The sequence below is a fragment of the Neofelis nebulosa genome, chromosome 14 (genome assembly GCF_028018385.1).
Source record: "Neofelis nebulosa isolate mNeoNeb1 chromosome 14, mNeoNeb1.pri, whole genome shotgun sequence".
Taxonomy (NCBI): domain Eukaryota; kingdom Metazoa; phylum Chordata; class Mammalia; order Carnivora; family Felidae; genus Neofelis; species Neofelis nebulosa.
The window spans coordinates 66761110-66774572 of record NC_080795.1 but is presented as its reverse complement, the minus strand read 5'-3'; the positions used below and the strand labels follow the sequence as shown (position 1 = coordinate 66774572).

Genomic DNA, 13463 nt, shown 5'->3' with positions numbered 1-13463 from the left:
CTCTTCAGAGTGGTTATTGCTATGTGAAATTATCTCCTGCCTGGTTCCACTTCCCTGCCTCCATCCACTGGCTTCTGAGCACCGCAGGGAAAGACCCCACCATCTTGCTCCCTCTCTGTTCCCTCTTCCTTGCTCAGAGCAGAAGGCAGTCAGTAAATCTGAGACGAATGGATGAACTATTGAAGGGAAGTCCCCCACCACCTGCCTGAAATAACTCGTGCAGTGTTTGGGGGAATATAGATGGAAAATACTGCCCTGGGTTAGGGATGATGATAAACATTTACCAATTGCAGAATTTGGGGTGAGTTAGTCAGCATCTCCGGGCCCCATTTGGAAAATAAAGGCAGTAATACTGATCTCCTAGCCCTAGTGTAGGATTTAATAACCTATAGAAAGTACTTGGAACAGTGCCTGACATGTAGTAAGTCTTTAAATGTGTCAGCTCTTATTATTACTAACGGCTCACTCTGCGGCCGGCTTTCTTCCAAGTCTTTCATATTGTATTAATTAATAATTGTAAGTAGGGGTCTTTACGATAGCTCATTTTCACTGGGCACTGGGCTAAGTACTTCTGTGCATTATCTCTTCCACCCTGCCTGGCAACACTATAAGATATGCTTTTCCTCATTTTATAAATGAGAAAAATTAGACTGCATAGGTAAGAATAGCTGGCTGGTGCCTTGATACAGATCAGATGTAGCAGTATGGGGACTGAACCTCAGGCCTGGCTACAGAGACCGTGCCTCTACCCATACTCTCTGCTCCCCTCTGCCCTCCTTCCCAGCCCTCCTTGCTCTGAGCCAGTGATTTTGAGAGCAGTGATGGGAACCCATGGAGCCCTAAAGAGCTTGTCACACAAATGCCCAACTCTCTGGAGGGAAGAAAGAGAGAAGGGACTTCGTTACTTCAGTGTGGACTGTATTTTAAAGCCAACTTTTTAACAGTTTGGACCAAAGAGAAGTATGCTATCACACAAAAATGTTAAGGTGACATTCACACTAATTGCTTTCTATTTGCCAAAGTCCTAGCACTATCTTCCCGGCATATAATCTCGTTTCCCTTCAAAATTTCATCTCTAATTACATGGAGCCAATGTTGTTTGGCAAAAATAATTAATAGGATAAAGGATGAAGGGGGGGAAAAAAAGAGAACTGGTTTGGAGGGGAGAAAAATCAAATAGAACCACAGAGTGCTGTGGGCAAGGCAGGGTTTGGGAGCATGTAGAGGATATAGAGAATCCATAAAAGGATTTTTTTCCCCCAATGTTTGTTTATTTTTCAGAGAGAGAGAGAGAGAGAGAGGGTGTGCATGAGCAAGCATGGGTGGGGGAGGGGCAGAGAGAGAGGGAGACAGAATCTGAAGCAGGCTCCAGGGTCTGAGCTGTCAGCACAGAACCCTATGCGGGGCTCAAACCCACCAACCGCGAGATCATGACCTGAGCCGAAGTCAAATGCTTAACCGACTAAACCACCCAGGCACCCCTAAAAGGATTTTAGCCAAATGCTTGACTGGAAGAGCAAGAGTGACTTATTTTTCTTATATATTTACATTCAAAAAGAAGAAGGCATATAAGCAGTTAACCATTTATCAGGAGTAAGGGCTCAGCATGGGATCTGGGCAAATATTTTGGAAAAGTTCAGGTTTGAAAATTTGAGAGTGAACTCTGCCAAGTGGACTTTAATAGGAGTTCATGTAATAATTGGCCTGGGAGTTTTAACCAAAAAAGTAGATGCTTTGAAGTGCTGGAAACAAAAAGAACATTTCATGGCAGTTTCATTAGCTCACATGATCACCAGCAGATGATAAACGACAAATAGGTCTAGAGCCTTCAGCAGCCCGGCAAAGTCCTGAATTTTGCAAACAATTGGAAGTTCAGCCCAGCAGCCTGAACAATTTGAATTGTCAAGTCATAGACATTTCTGATGAGTTAAGAGGCTGAGGCCGATCCATATCGGAGCTTGTCGGAGCTAGAAGGGATCTTCAGAGTCTTCAAGCTCATTCATTTTGGACATGGGGAAACTGAGACCCAGAGTTCCCAAGGACACCTGGGATCCAGATCTGCTTGTCCATTCGGTGTATCTCCCATGTCACCTGCCATTCTTCTCCACAGTCCAACTTCCCAAGGCCCCCTGCCACTTCCCACCTTCCCTCTACACACCTCTCCTGCTTGGCAAGGGACACAGGTGGGAGTCAATACGACTGCATACCCCCTGGAATCCTGGGCGGCGGGGGGGCTTTGATGTCCCTCGAACAGAGTAGTTCCCTAAAAATTTGAGGAGGGGACTCAGTACCCTTTGACAAGATAGTTTTCCCTGAGCTAAGGAAGGGCTTCTTCATCCTCTATTTTTTTCCCTTGAACGCCGCCCCCCCCCCCGCCAGATGTGACAGAGCACTGAGCTAAAAATGTCCATAGTCCAAAATCAAGAGCACACCCAGGTCTAGCGTGAGAAGGACAAAGAACCACAATTTTGGATGATTTGTGCTGACTTTATATCCAAATGGCAGCATCCAGATGCTGTTCAAGACATATCAGCAAATACTACTGAGGACCTCCTCCGTACAGACTGTTCCCAGAGCACTCTGTGCTTACTTCCTGGTCAGCACTTAACATACTGCTCTATAATTATTTGCTTATGTTTCTGAGTATCTTGCCAGCCTAAGGAACCCATTCCAACTCCAGTACCAGGCCACAGCAGGCCCTCAGAAGAGGTGGTTTGTGCTGGGCTAGTCTGCAAGGGATATGAAATTAGACCCCGCCCCCCCCCCCCTTCAAGGTTCAAAGTGTAGATGGGATAACATAAGCCCATCAAAATTTAAACAATAAATGTAAAATTAAACAGTAAATACAAAATTAAAGTTCAGGCTTATAGTAGAGGTTTCTGATTAATAGCCTGTGTATTATTATCCAGAAAGAGTTTTTTAAATGTCCCATGGAGCCCTAGGTTTGAAGAGAGATGCTCTAATGGATGGAATGGATGGTGTCACTTAGGTCAGAAGGTTCTGGACAAGTTAGTCCCAAAGCGCACATGCATGTGCACATACACCCAGGCACAGGGTCTTTTTGTTGCTGTTTTTTCTTACCTCCTTAATTATTAAGATTTTGTTCATCCCTCAGGTACTTATTGGGTGCCACTCTATGCTAGGCACAAAGGAGACAGCAATGACAAAAGACAAAAAGTCCGGCCCCCGTGGAGCTTACCTTCAGCAGGAACGTTCCATTAAGCTTTCTTTGGGAAAATGCCTCACATAACAAAAAGGCGCTGGTTCCAAAAGTACCCGAGAGAGACTATGGGAGTTCCAGGAAGATGCAGTGAAAGAGGGCTGGGGTAGTCACAAACGCAGAAAAGGCCTTTCGGAGGAAACAAGTAGACGCTGGATCTGAGGGAAAGTAATTGGGATGGGCAGAGAGGCCTGGGGAGAGCAGGGGCCCACGGGCAGCATGTTTGGGCACAGGTGAGAAAGCCCGCTTAGAGATGGGTTGTCAGGAGGGGCAGTGACAGAGCCAACTCAGGCGGCAGGGGCGGGTGGTGCCCTGTCCCAGGCACCCCGCCCTTTAAGAAGGTAGCGAATCTCGTCGCGGAGTGAATTGAGTGGAGCACCAGAATCGAACATGTGCTGTGCCGTTCAGAGGATCGTTAAAAGTATAAAGCTTTGTCAATCTCAGGAAAATCCCTCTGGCACCATTCAGGTCGAGCTGTTCAGGGCTGTTCCTGTGGGTCTCGGCCACGGGTCCTGCATTTAGGGCATTTCTGCATTTAAAGCGGGGAGAATTGCTGCTTCTAATCTCTGATCAAAAAACCAACTTGAGGGTAGAGGACGAGGGGACAGCTGCATCCCTGGAGGGTGTCACCTGGTGATCCGCTGCCCTTCCGCCCTGCAACCCACAACTTAACATCATCCTTCTCCCCACAGCCTGCCTTCAAGGGCCTCACCTTCACCGACCTGCCTTTATGCTTACAACTGAACATCATGCACAGGCTGAGTGACGGGCGGGACCTGGTCAGCCTGGGCCAGGTGGCTCCTGACCTGCACGTGCTCAGTGAGGACCGTCTGCTGTGGAAAAAGCTCTGCCAATACCACTTCTCTGAGCGGCAGGTCAGGGGGCCCAGCGGGCAGTCCTTCCTTCTCTCCCTTCTCTGTCCCCCACCCTCAGATGTCCTTGGCATTCTTCTCGCACTTTAGGCATGGGTGCCCACCCTCCAGGGCTTCCTGGCCTACTGGAAAGCAACAGTACAGGGAGTTTTGTTTTTTTTTTTTGTTTTTTTTTTAAAATTTTTTTTTCAACGTTTTTTATTTATTTTTGGGACAGAGAGAGACATAGCATGAACAGGGGAGGGGCAGAGAGAGAGGGAGACACAGAATCGGAAACAGGCTCCAGGCTCTGAGCCATCAGCCCAGAGCCCGACGCGGGGCTCGAACCCACGGACCGCGAGATCGTGACCTGGCTGAAGTCGGACGCTTAACCGACTGCGCCACCCAGGCGCCCCGAGTACAGGGAGTTTCTAAATAACGTACATGAGGGTTTCCCTTAAGGTGATTTTGATGAGAAAAAAAAAAAAAACTTACATTTTTTTTAACGTTTATTTTTGAGACGGAGACAACATGCGAGCAGAGGAGGGGCAGAGTGAGAGAGAGACACAGAATCTGAAGCAGGCTCTAGGCTCTGAGCTGTCAGCACAGAGCCCAATGCAGGGCTCGAACCCACAAACCGTGACATCATGACCTGAACCAAAGACGAATGCTGAACCGACTGAGCTACTCAGGCTCCCCCACCAACTTACATTTTTAACCTATATGCACACTTTGCAATTTGCTTTAAAAAGTTCATAAAGGGGGCGCCTGGGTGGCTCAGTCAGTTAAGCATCTGACTCCTGATTTGGGCTCATGTCCTGATGTCACAGTTCATGGGATAGAGCCCGGCTTCAGGCTCTGCACTGCTTAGGATTCTCTCTCTCCCTCTCTCTCTGCCCCTCCCCTGCATTCATTCTCTCTCTGTCTGTCTCTCTCTCTCTCAAAAAGAAACATGTTTTAAAAGTTCCTAAAGTGGCATCAATCCTCCTTTTCTATAACAAAGTAACTTACAAAAGTCACTTATTTTCATGATATTTTACAGCTGATGTACTTTTACAGATATTATTTCATTTTAGTCTAATGACCCAGGGTGGAGTAGGTATCATTATACTCACTTTAAACAGATGAGGGGGCTCAGACCACAGGTGGCTAAGTGACTGTCAAAACTAGGGGAGTGGCTCTCGAGGTGAAGAAACCGGCCTTGAATCTGAATTTGAACTGGGGCCTTCTGACACCCGAGGAGTCCTGTTTCTCCTCCTCGTGCTGCCTCAGATTTTTTTTCCCCAACTTCTTTATATAGACATGTGAGTTCAACAAGTTCTGTTCATGAAGCCACTAATATTTAGATCTAGATTAGAGGCACTATGCCAAGGAGTCACCGCATCTCCCGGGAAATAATCACTCAAGTCTACGGCTAAGAAAAGATTGAAGGTGTTTATGGAGATTACCTAAACTTTAAAGGACCATCCAAATATAATTTAGTAGAGGTCACTAGTAAGATGTCACCATCCACCTGTTTCTTTTAAAGACTGGTAAAAGCTACCGTTTAACTGGGTAGAGCTCAGAAGGTCCCTCTTTATATCTTGGCTATTTTTTTCCCTGGAAATTGCAGGACACAGATGAAAAAGGGGGAAGGAGGGTGGGAACAGAACTTTTCAGAACCAGAAAACCACAAGCCATGTTCTTGATGAACTCTTCTGCAACTATCTGTATTTGTTTGCAATTTAGATCCGCAAGCGATTAATTTTGTCAGACAAAGGACAGCTGGATTGGAAGAAGATGTATTTTAAACTTGTGCGATGTTACCCACGGAAAGAGCAGTATGGAGACACCCTTCAGCTTTGCAGACACTGTCACATTCTCTCCTGGAAGGTATGTGTCTCCAGCGGCTGCCACAGACCCCCAGCCCAGCCCCTGGGAGCCAGCAGCACTGCCAAAGCCTTTCCTACTCCTTTCCTGCTCTTCCCCTCTGCAGCCCCCAGCTGAAGGTGTAGGGAAACTGAGTCAGTGCCTGGGGAAAAAAACTTTCAAAGACATTCATTTCCTCCACCCCCTTACATATATATATATTTTTTTATATTTATGTATGTATATTTTATGTGTATATATATATATTTTTATGCATCCCACCCACCTGCAAATTCTCCCATCTCTTTGGGCATAGGCATACACACACAGCTCTCTAGTTTTGCGTAACTCACGGCATTCTTGACAGAGGAATGTTGCTTTGAGGTTGGGAAATGACTCACGGTGCTAACAAGCCAGCAGGATGCTTCTGAGAACCTAAACCTACCCATGATGTTCCTTTCCAGGGCACTGACCACCCGTGCACAGCCAATAACCCAGAGAGCTGCTCCATTTCCCTTTCACCCCAGGACTTTATCAACTTGTTCAAGTTCTGAATCCCAGCACATGACGACACTTCAGACGGGTTCCCCGGCTGATTGGATTCTTGGGAATACAGAGTTTGGACACTTCATTTGTAAATAGTGTACATTTGAAATGCTGGCTCAAAACTTCTGAGATAAGTCACTGAGAGGATGTTGGAAGGGGAGAGATGCAGTTGCTGGCTGGGAATTTAAGACTATGGACTTCTCATTAGAATTGGTATGGAAAATCAGAAAAACTGTAAATAAATTTTTTCCCTAACTATTTGCCGGCAAGACTATAAGGGCAGGAATTCAGTTTCATCGGTGAAAATGGAATTTCCTTGACGTTCACTGAAACGCCTTTGTAGTTCCCTAGGGATGTGGAAGAAAAGGGCAGAACTCGAATACAAGATAGAACACTCTCTGTTTACAATGTGAAAATTTGCTTAAAGAAAGGAAGAGAAGAAGAAAACTTCATTATATATGAGAAGTCCCCGCGCTTTGGTTTCGATTTTGGGGGGTTTGTTTTAAAAAGGCAAAGGAAGCACCACCCATCTTAACCCGTGTGGGCACAAGGCCTTATCTTGCAAATATATCACACAATAGTCTACCTCGGAATGTATGCAATGCCCTCTCTGACAAAGCGCATTGTCCAGTAGGCAGTGTCTGTTTTTCTTGGTTTTTCATCACCCGAAAGTGGTTTAAATAGGAAAGGGATACTGGAGGCAATCCTCATCATGCTTGAGACTTCCCTTTTAGGCGAATAAGCACTTCTTCAGAGTTGCCTCTTTTCTAGAACGGCCCCACAGCGCGTATGCCTCTTTCCCTTTCATGCTGTAGCTCATTCAGGGCAACATAAGGCCAATTAAAAACAGTCCCAGAGGAAGTCCTGCCGCAGAAAAGATAGAATTAGTCACCCAATAGCTGTGAAGACTTTCTATTCCTGTTTAACTTCTTGGTTTGTCTGGGCTTCCTGGAATATCTTCACGGATAAGCATATCTGTGGACTGGTCGGAGCCAGAGTGCTGATAAAAGCTTGTAAAACAGGTTTTACATATCAGTTAAACGTGTTTCCAGCTGCTGTTCCTCATGACAGGGGATGAGTTGAGGGGCTTTGTTTTCTTTTTGCCCAACATCAAAATTCAGTCAACCTAAGCTAGCGCTTCTTGCAAGGATGACAAGAGAAAGCCTGGAGTTCCAATCACAGGGAACAGAAGTACTGTGAGTTCATCCTACACTTGCTACATACCCCTGGGGATCTTGTGAGGCAAATTATCAGCAGCTAGCTGTGTAGAGGAAAGGGAATCTCAGGACTTAATGAGTTCATTGGGATGGGGTAGGGGATGTTTGGTGTTTTTTTTTTTACTTTTTATAGAACTTTGCTTTTCTACAACAATGTACATATCTTGGCAGTTGTATCTGCTTCATGCTTTTTTTTTTTTTTTTCTCTCACGCAAATAAAGTTGCCACTCTGCATGGCCTGGGCACATAGGTGAGGCAGAGATAGGAAACTTGCTCACGTTCACATTGAAGAACGGGGTATCCTTAGGGGTTGAACCTCGGGGTGACCAGATGAGGGGAGAGATGGTTAAGCACGTACAGAAACGAGGCAAGGGACCGGCCAGTGATGCGAAGTCCCTTCATGCCCATCCGTCAGTGCACAGTCCACGACTCAGCATCCCAAAGAGAAGTCAGCCATTAGTCCCCTCACTTTGCAATGCCTGTGTCTACACCCCAGGGTGTCTCCACATTTCTTTTCCTCATCACCCCTGACAGAAGAAAAAATTAAATTGAATTTAAATTCTCCCCACTGTGACAAATATTAAAGAATAAGATTTTGTTGGGTAAGGTTGAGCTTTAGGAACCCCTGTATGACCTGATGGGATTTTTGCTTCCCCTTCCCCCCTGAGTCAGAGTCACATTGAGGATGCAGGGCCTAAGTGGGGAATAAAAAGCTGGCACTTCTATAATTCAGAGACGTGCCCTCAAATGTCTCAGCTTCCTTAAAGATGTGGGGCAGAGCTGGGTTAATTGTTGCTCTAGATGCTGGAACCTTTAGCTCTGACATTTTTAGGTTTAGGCATCCATGGCCTTCCACATCTGCCCATCAACTCATGACCTCTGCCCCTTCGTGCTGATCGGGGAGGTGGAAACTCCTGGGTACCCTCAGGTTTACAGTCCCGGAAATGTTGCCTGCTTTCGACTGTCAGCACAAAACTGCCAAACCAGTCTCATCTGGACTTTGTGCAATGCCCACGATTGCACATCATATGCCAGGCAGCAAGGCACATCTGTGCAGGATGACTCCTACTACCCAGCGGTGGGGTTATGGTTTTCTGAGATGTTTACCTTGATGGTGCCTCTGGGCTCTCCCCATCTCTGTTGGCGTTTTTGGAGGTGGTGTGAAGCAGAGTCAAGGAAAAATTTTAAGGAAGAAAAGAGAAGAAACCAACGCTCTTGGTTCTCTTTCATTGGGAGAGGAGAATAAGAAAGGAAATGGCAGGTGGAGAGGGACGGGGGAAGGAATAGAAATGGCCTATCTTTGATGCTGTGGTTTGTATGAAGGCATTGGAGAAGAACATAGTAGGTGCAGGGCATCTGTGTTGGCACCACATGGCAGCTGTTAAGCATGGTCAGAGCCTCCCATGTAAGTAGAGTGAGTGAAAAAGAAAATACTTGTTCCCTGGGTACCAATCATCTATAGAATTTCTATTGGCAAACCCTCTCGGGACAACCTAACCTCAAAACAAAACAAAACAAAACACACAAAGAATCCCTGTCTTCCAAACTACTGGTCTAAAAGCCAGAGGGACAGGACGATGGAAATTGCTGGAAGAAATAGAAAGCTCTCCTCTCTTTGCTGTACCTACCTACTACCCCCGACCCCAACCCTGTGATGTAGAATTTGAAATTGATGTCGACTATGAAGTAATGTGGACTTCCAGAGAAAGAAGGAGTGTGTCCAGGGCAGTGTGAGGAAGTCCACAGGGATGTTCTGTATGATGAGCTGGTCCAACATAAAGGTGTATGAGCAGTGAGCCTAGAGTCTCTTAAGAGTAAGGCACAACGTTTGGGGAAAGAATATGTGAGTGCTCACTTCATAGCAAGATCCGGAAGAAGGTCCAATGACATCTTAAGCCAGGTTGCATTATTAATGCTATTACTCTGAGGAGACAGATCAGTGGCGTGGGAGGGTAAGTGGCATAAAATACAAAGTGAAAAACATCCCCAGGGCATCGGGTATGAGATGACATTTGTTCAGTAATGATCAATTTTATATTGAAGTGGCTGGGAGGAGATACTTGAGATGCGCTGGGTTGACATTGCAGAACACTCAGCAACAGTGGGCCTTCCTTGGGGACATGACTTGGTAACAAGTTGTGCACTGTGTTACCACCATGACTCTCCGTGGATTCAAAAACTTTGCTCATAAGGAGCCTACGATTAACAGAGGCTCTGTTTTTCTGTTGTTTTCTATGTGGGAGAAGGGAGGGGGCTTAGAGTATCATTTGTCTAAGCAAGTGGAGTGATTCACAAGGTCAATCATTTCAAGACATGTTCAACAATGTATCATTTGTAGCACTCAATACAATGTTTATCATAAAATATGCACCTGAGTTTATATTTTTCTGCCAGGCTATAGGGCAATAATGTTTTGCTATGCACTCTATTTTGTGTGAATTTTTTTAAACTGTAATTTTATGTGTGAATTTTTTTTAACTAAACTATATCAAACATATTCTATGTGGACATCTGGGTTTTTTTTGTTTTGTTTTTTGTTTTTATCTGTTTCCAACTATCTGAGTCTGCGAACCATCCTTCTGACTGGATGCTGGCCTAAAATCCTATTAGTGTTTAAACAGACCTCAGAAACACCCTGAACCTCTAGACAAACGCAAAGCCGTGGCTCTTTGATGTATCTTGGGCTCTTGATGTCTTCAGTAAACAAGATCGTAACTCCTTTAAACTCCACGTTTTCTCTAGAGGTTTTCTTCTCTTTTTTTTAATTTTTTTTTATTTTTTTATTTTTAAGAAGAGTAAACCCTCTGTGATTTTCCAAAGGAAGGAAACTCCTATCCCAGACTTTAATGCTAGAAGGGAAGTAAAAGATGATGGAGTCTGGCATTCCTTCTGCCTTTCAGCATGAGGTAGTGGGTCCACAATATTCAGGGGACAAGTCTGAGCCCATGTGGTACTCAGTGGTAGACCCGAGTATAAACCTGGGACTTTCTGAGCTCTTGACTTTGTGCCCCCTACCCAGCATCTTTTGCTATCTATGTCTGGAGACATGTGATACCTGACCTGAATCTTCTCAACACCTTTGCCGTGGAAGGCAAGCATGAGAGTCCGGTGTTAGGCATGTGGCCATTATCTTTTCCAAATATTTTAAGCCCCTGGTTCTCTATGGAGAAATTCACATTTCTCCCTGGAGCCACTTAACATTTTTACAAACCTCTGACTCTACTGTGAGGACAGCATTCTAGTGAGTACAACCTGCTCGCCATAAAGTAAGCAGCATGTTTTGACAAATTTACTTTTCCCTGGGTACTTGCATTTTAATTCCAAAAGTGGCCTTTAAGACAGAAAACGGCTGAGCGGCCAGCTTGCTTTCTAGAAACTGAGGTTCTGAAACCAAGCTTGGGAACCAAGCAGATATTTCCTCTCTTAGACTATAAGAGGTACATTTAATCCATACCCTCATCTCCCCATCTTCCGGCACCTGGCATGAGATCCAGTGAGCTTCTGTCCCAGTGCAGACCCTCCCACTCTCTGCTAAACCTCATCTTCGCTAAGCAAAGAGGGATTATTCCAAGAGGCAGCCAAGAGCGAGGGACCACAGATACTTCTGACTTTGTCTGCTGGACATTTTTCAAAGTGTCTCTGAACTCAGCAAACAAAGCCTCCTGAGAAATCTCTCAAAACTCAGGTCCTGCTCCATTTGTCCAAAAATGGATAGCTGCTCCAAATCTCTGAACTTCTTAAAACTCCATCTGCTACAACATTACTTCTGGAGTCTGAACATGACTTTTTCTGTCTTTGAGTATAGCAATGTTTGTTTAATTAACGATGTACAAGTCTGTTAAACAGAAGGCTCCAAGTACTAGTCTATGCTTGCGAACTCTTGGCACTATCTTTATTCTACCAAGTGCCAATAACCCTGGCTAAAGGGGGTGTGTATTCAAGTCCACGTCCTAAGTCGAGAAGCTTTACTCCTTTCAATAAAAAAAATGCTATAAGGGGTTGAACGTTGTAACTAAAAGTATGAGGTTAGACTAATTACATACAAAAAATGTTTATTTAATATTGTGTGAGCTAAGCCCTCCTGTATAAATTATTTGCACACTTTTCTTGCATGATGAATTGATTTTTTTTATAGTTGTTTGTACCAGACGGTGGCATATTTTTGTAAAGATTTTTTTGACACTGAATTGCAATAAATGTTTTTCCAACAACACGCTGGTGCATTTTGGTGCGTGCCAATTCAAGTTGGCTTTCTGAGCACACGGACTCCATTTACCTTTTCCCTCGTAAGGCTTATATGCCTTGTCCCAGAAACTTGTTACCGTTGTTGTAAAATGTCTAGGGATATGTAGAAAAATGACCTCGCTGCTGAGTACCAGCCTCAGTCAATAACACAGAACTGTGCTTAAATGGGATATCTCCACTTACTTGTGTATAATAGAATGATGGGGGACTAGTGAGATGTGAAATCAGTATCAACTTTTTCATCAACATTTATTGAACAGCTACAATACGCTGGACCCTGTGTGAGGCACTGGGAATAGCATGGTAAACAAGACAGATACAGTCCCTGCCTTCATGGAATTTAGATTCTAGCAGGAAAAACAAAGACAGACACACACAAAGCAAGTGGGAAAATATTCAATTCATAATAAGTGCTATAAAGAGAATGAACAAGGGGCTGAGATGCAGAATGTCAAGGGGACCTACTTTGGACCAGCTGTGCGGGGGGTGGGGGGGGGGGTCTCTCCAACAAGAGATACTGAAGCTGAGGCCCAGAATGTGAGAAAGAGCCTCCTCCAGAAGAGTGAGGTCATGAGCACTTCAGAAAGAGGGAATGGCTTGTGCAGGGTTCAGATCATGGTCCTGCCACTTACCTGCAGTGTGACCTTGGCCACCTCGACTCCTCTAGGTCCCAACGTCCTAGACTCCAAAATGGTGAAAATAAATCTATGACTGGGGTTGGGAGGGTTATGTGAACCACTACAAGTAAAATGTGTGGAGCCACACACACATTCAATAAATGCTCATTAAATGTTAACAGTTAACAGTCCCTGAGCGACAAGGGTCTGAGAATTAGGTTGGGAATTGCTCTGCGTCTCTCTCTAGTCAGGTGTGATATGCTCGGGTGACCGACATGGCGACTGACTGAATAACACATTTACTCTGGAACACACACTGATCCTGCCTGCCACTAACTCTCCATCGGAAAACGACGTAAAAGGCGCATGAGAGTAATCAGAGATTTTTTTTTAATGTGTATTTATTTTTGAGAGAGAGCGAGTAGGGGAGGGGCAGAGACACAGGGAGACAGAGGATCCAAAGCGGGCTCCACGCTGACAGCAGAGAGCCGGATGTGGGGCTCAAACTCATGAACCAACCGGGAGATCGTGACCTGAGCCCAAGTCGGAGGCTCAACAGACTGAGCCACCCAGGCGCGCCCCAAGAGATTTTTTTTTTTCCTAATTTCCACCAGGATCACAAAAGCTCACCATTCACAAAATATCCCATGCACTCTTTGCTCAGACTACTCCATCCACCTGGAATACTCTTCCCCTGCCTCTGACTGATAAGCATCTATTACCCCTTAGGGCCACCTCCTCCCTAAAGCCTCCCCAACTGAGTAAATCTCACCTCCCATAACCCTTCCCTGCATCTAGACTTTGCTACACTGTAGTCTAACGTGGGGGCTATATCCTAGTCCCTAGCACAGTGCAGGGGCTGAATGAATTAACACACACATACATTCACAAAATGCTTTTGGAAGTCTCACTGACCACA

The 13463-nt window shown here is 45.2% G+C and overlaps 1 protein-coding gene across 1 annotated transcript in view; it reads left to right on the top strand.

Moving 5' to 3' along the window:
* FBXO32 (F-box protein 32) overlaps positions 1–11893 on the top strand; it is a 36513-nt gene extending 24620 nt beyond the window's left edge. Inside the window, exons 7-9 of the mRNA XM_058698995.1 lie at positions 3913–4095; positions 5800–5943; positions 6384–11893. Of these exons, the coding sequence (XP_058554978.1) occupies positions 3913–4095; positions 5800–5943; positions 6384–6473 (417 nt within the window). The 3' untranslated portion in view covers positions 6474–11893. The remainder of the gene's footprint in view (positions 1–3912; positions 4096–5799; positions 5944–6383) is intronic.
* The last annotated feature ends 1570 nt before the right edge of the window (positions 11894–13463 follow it).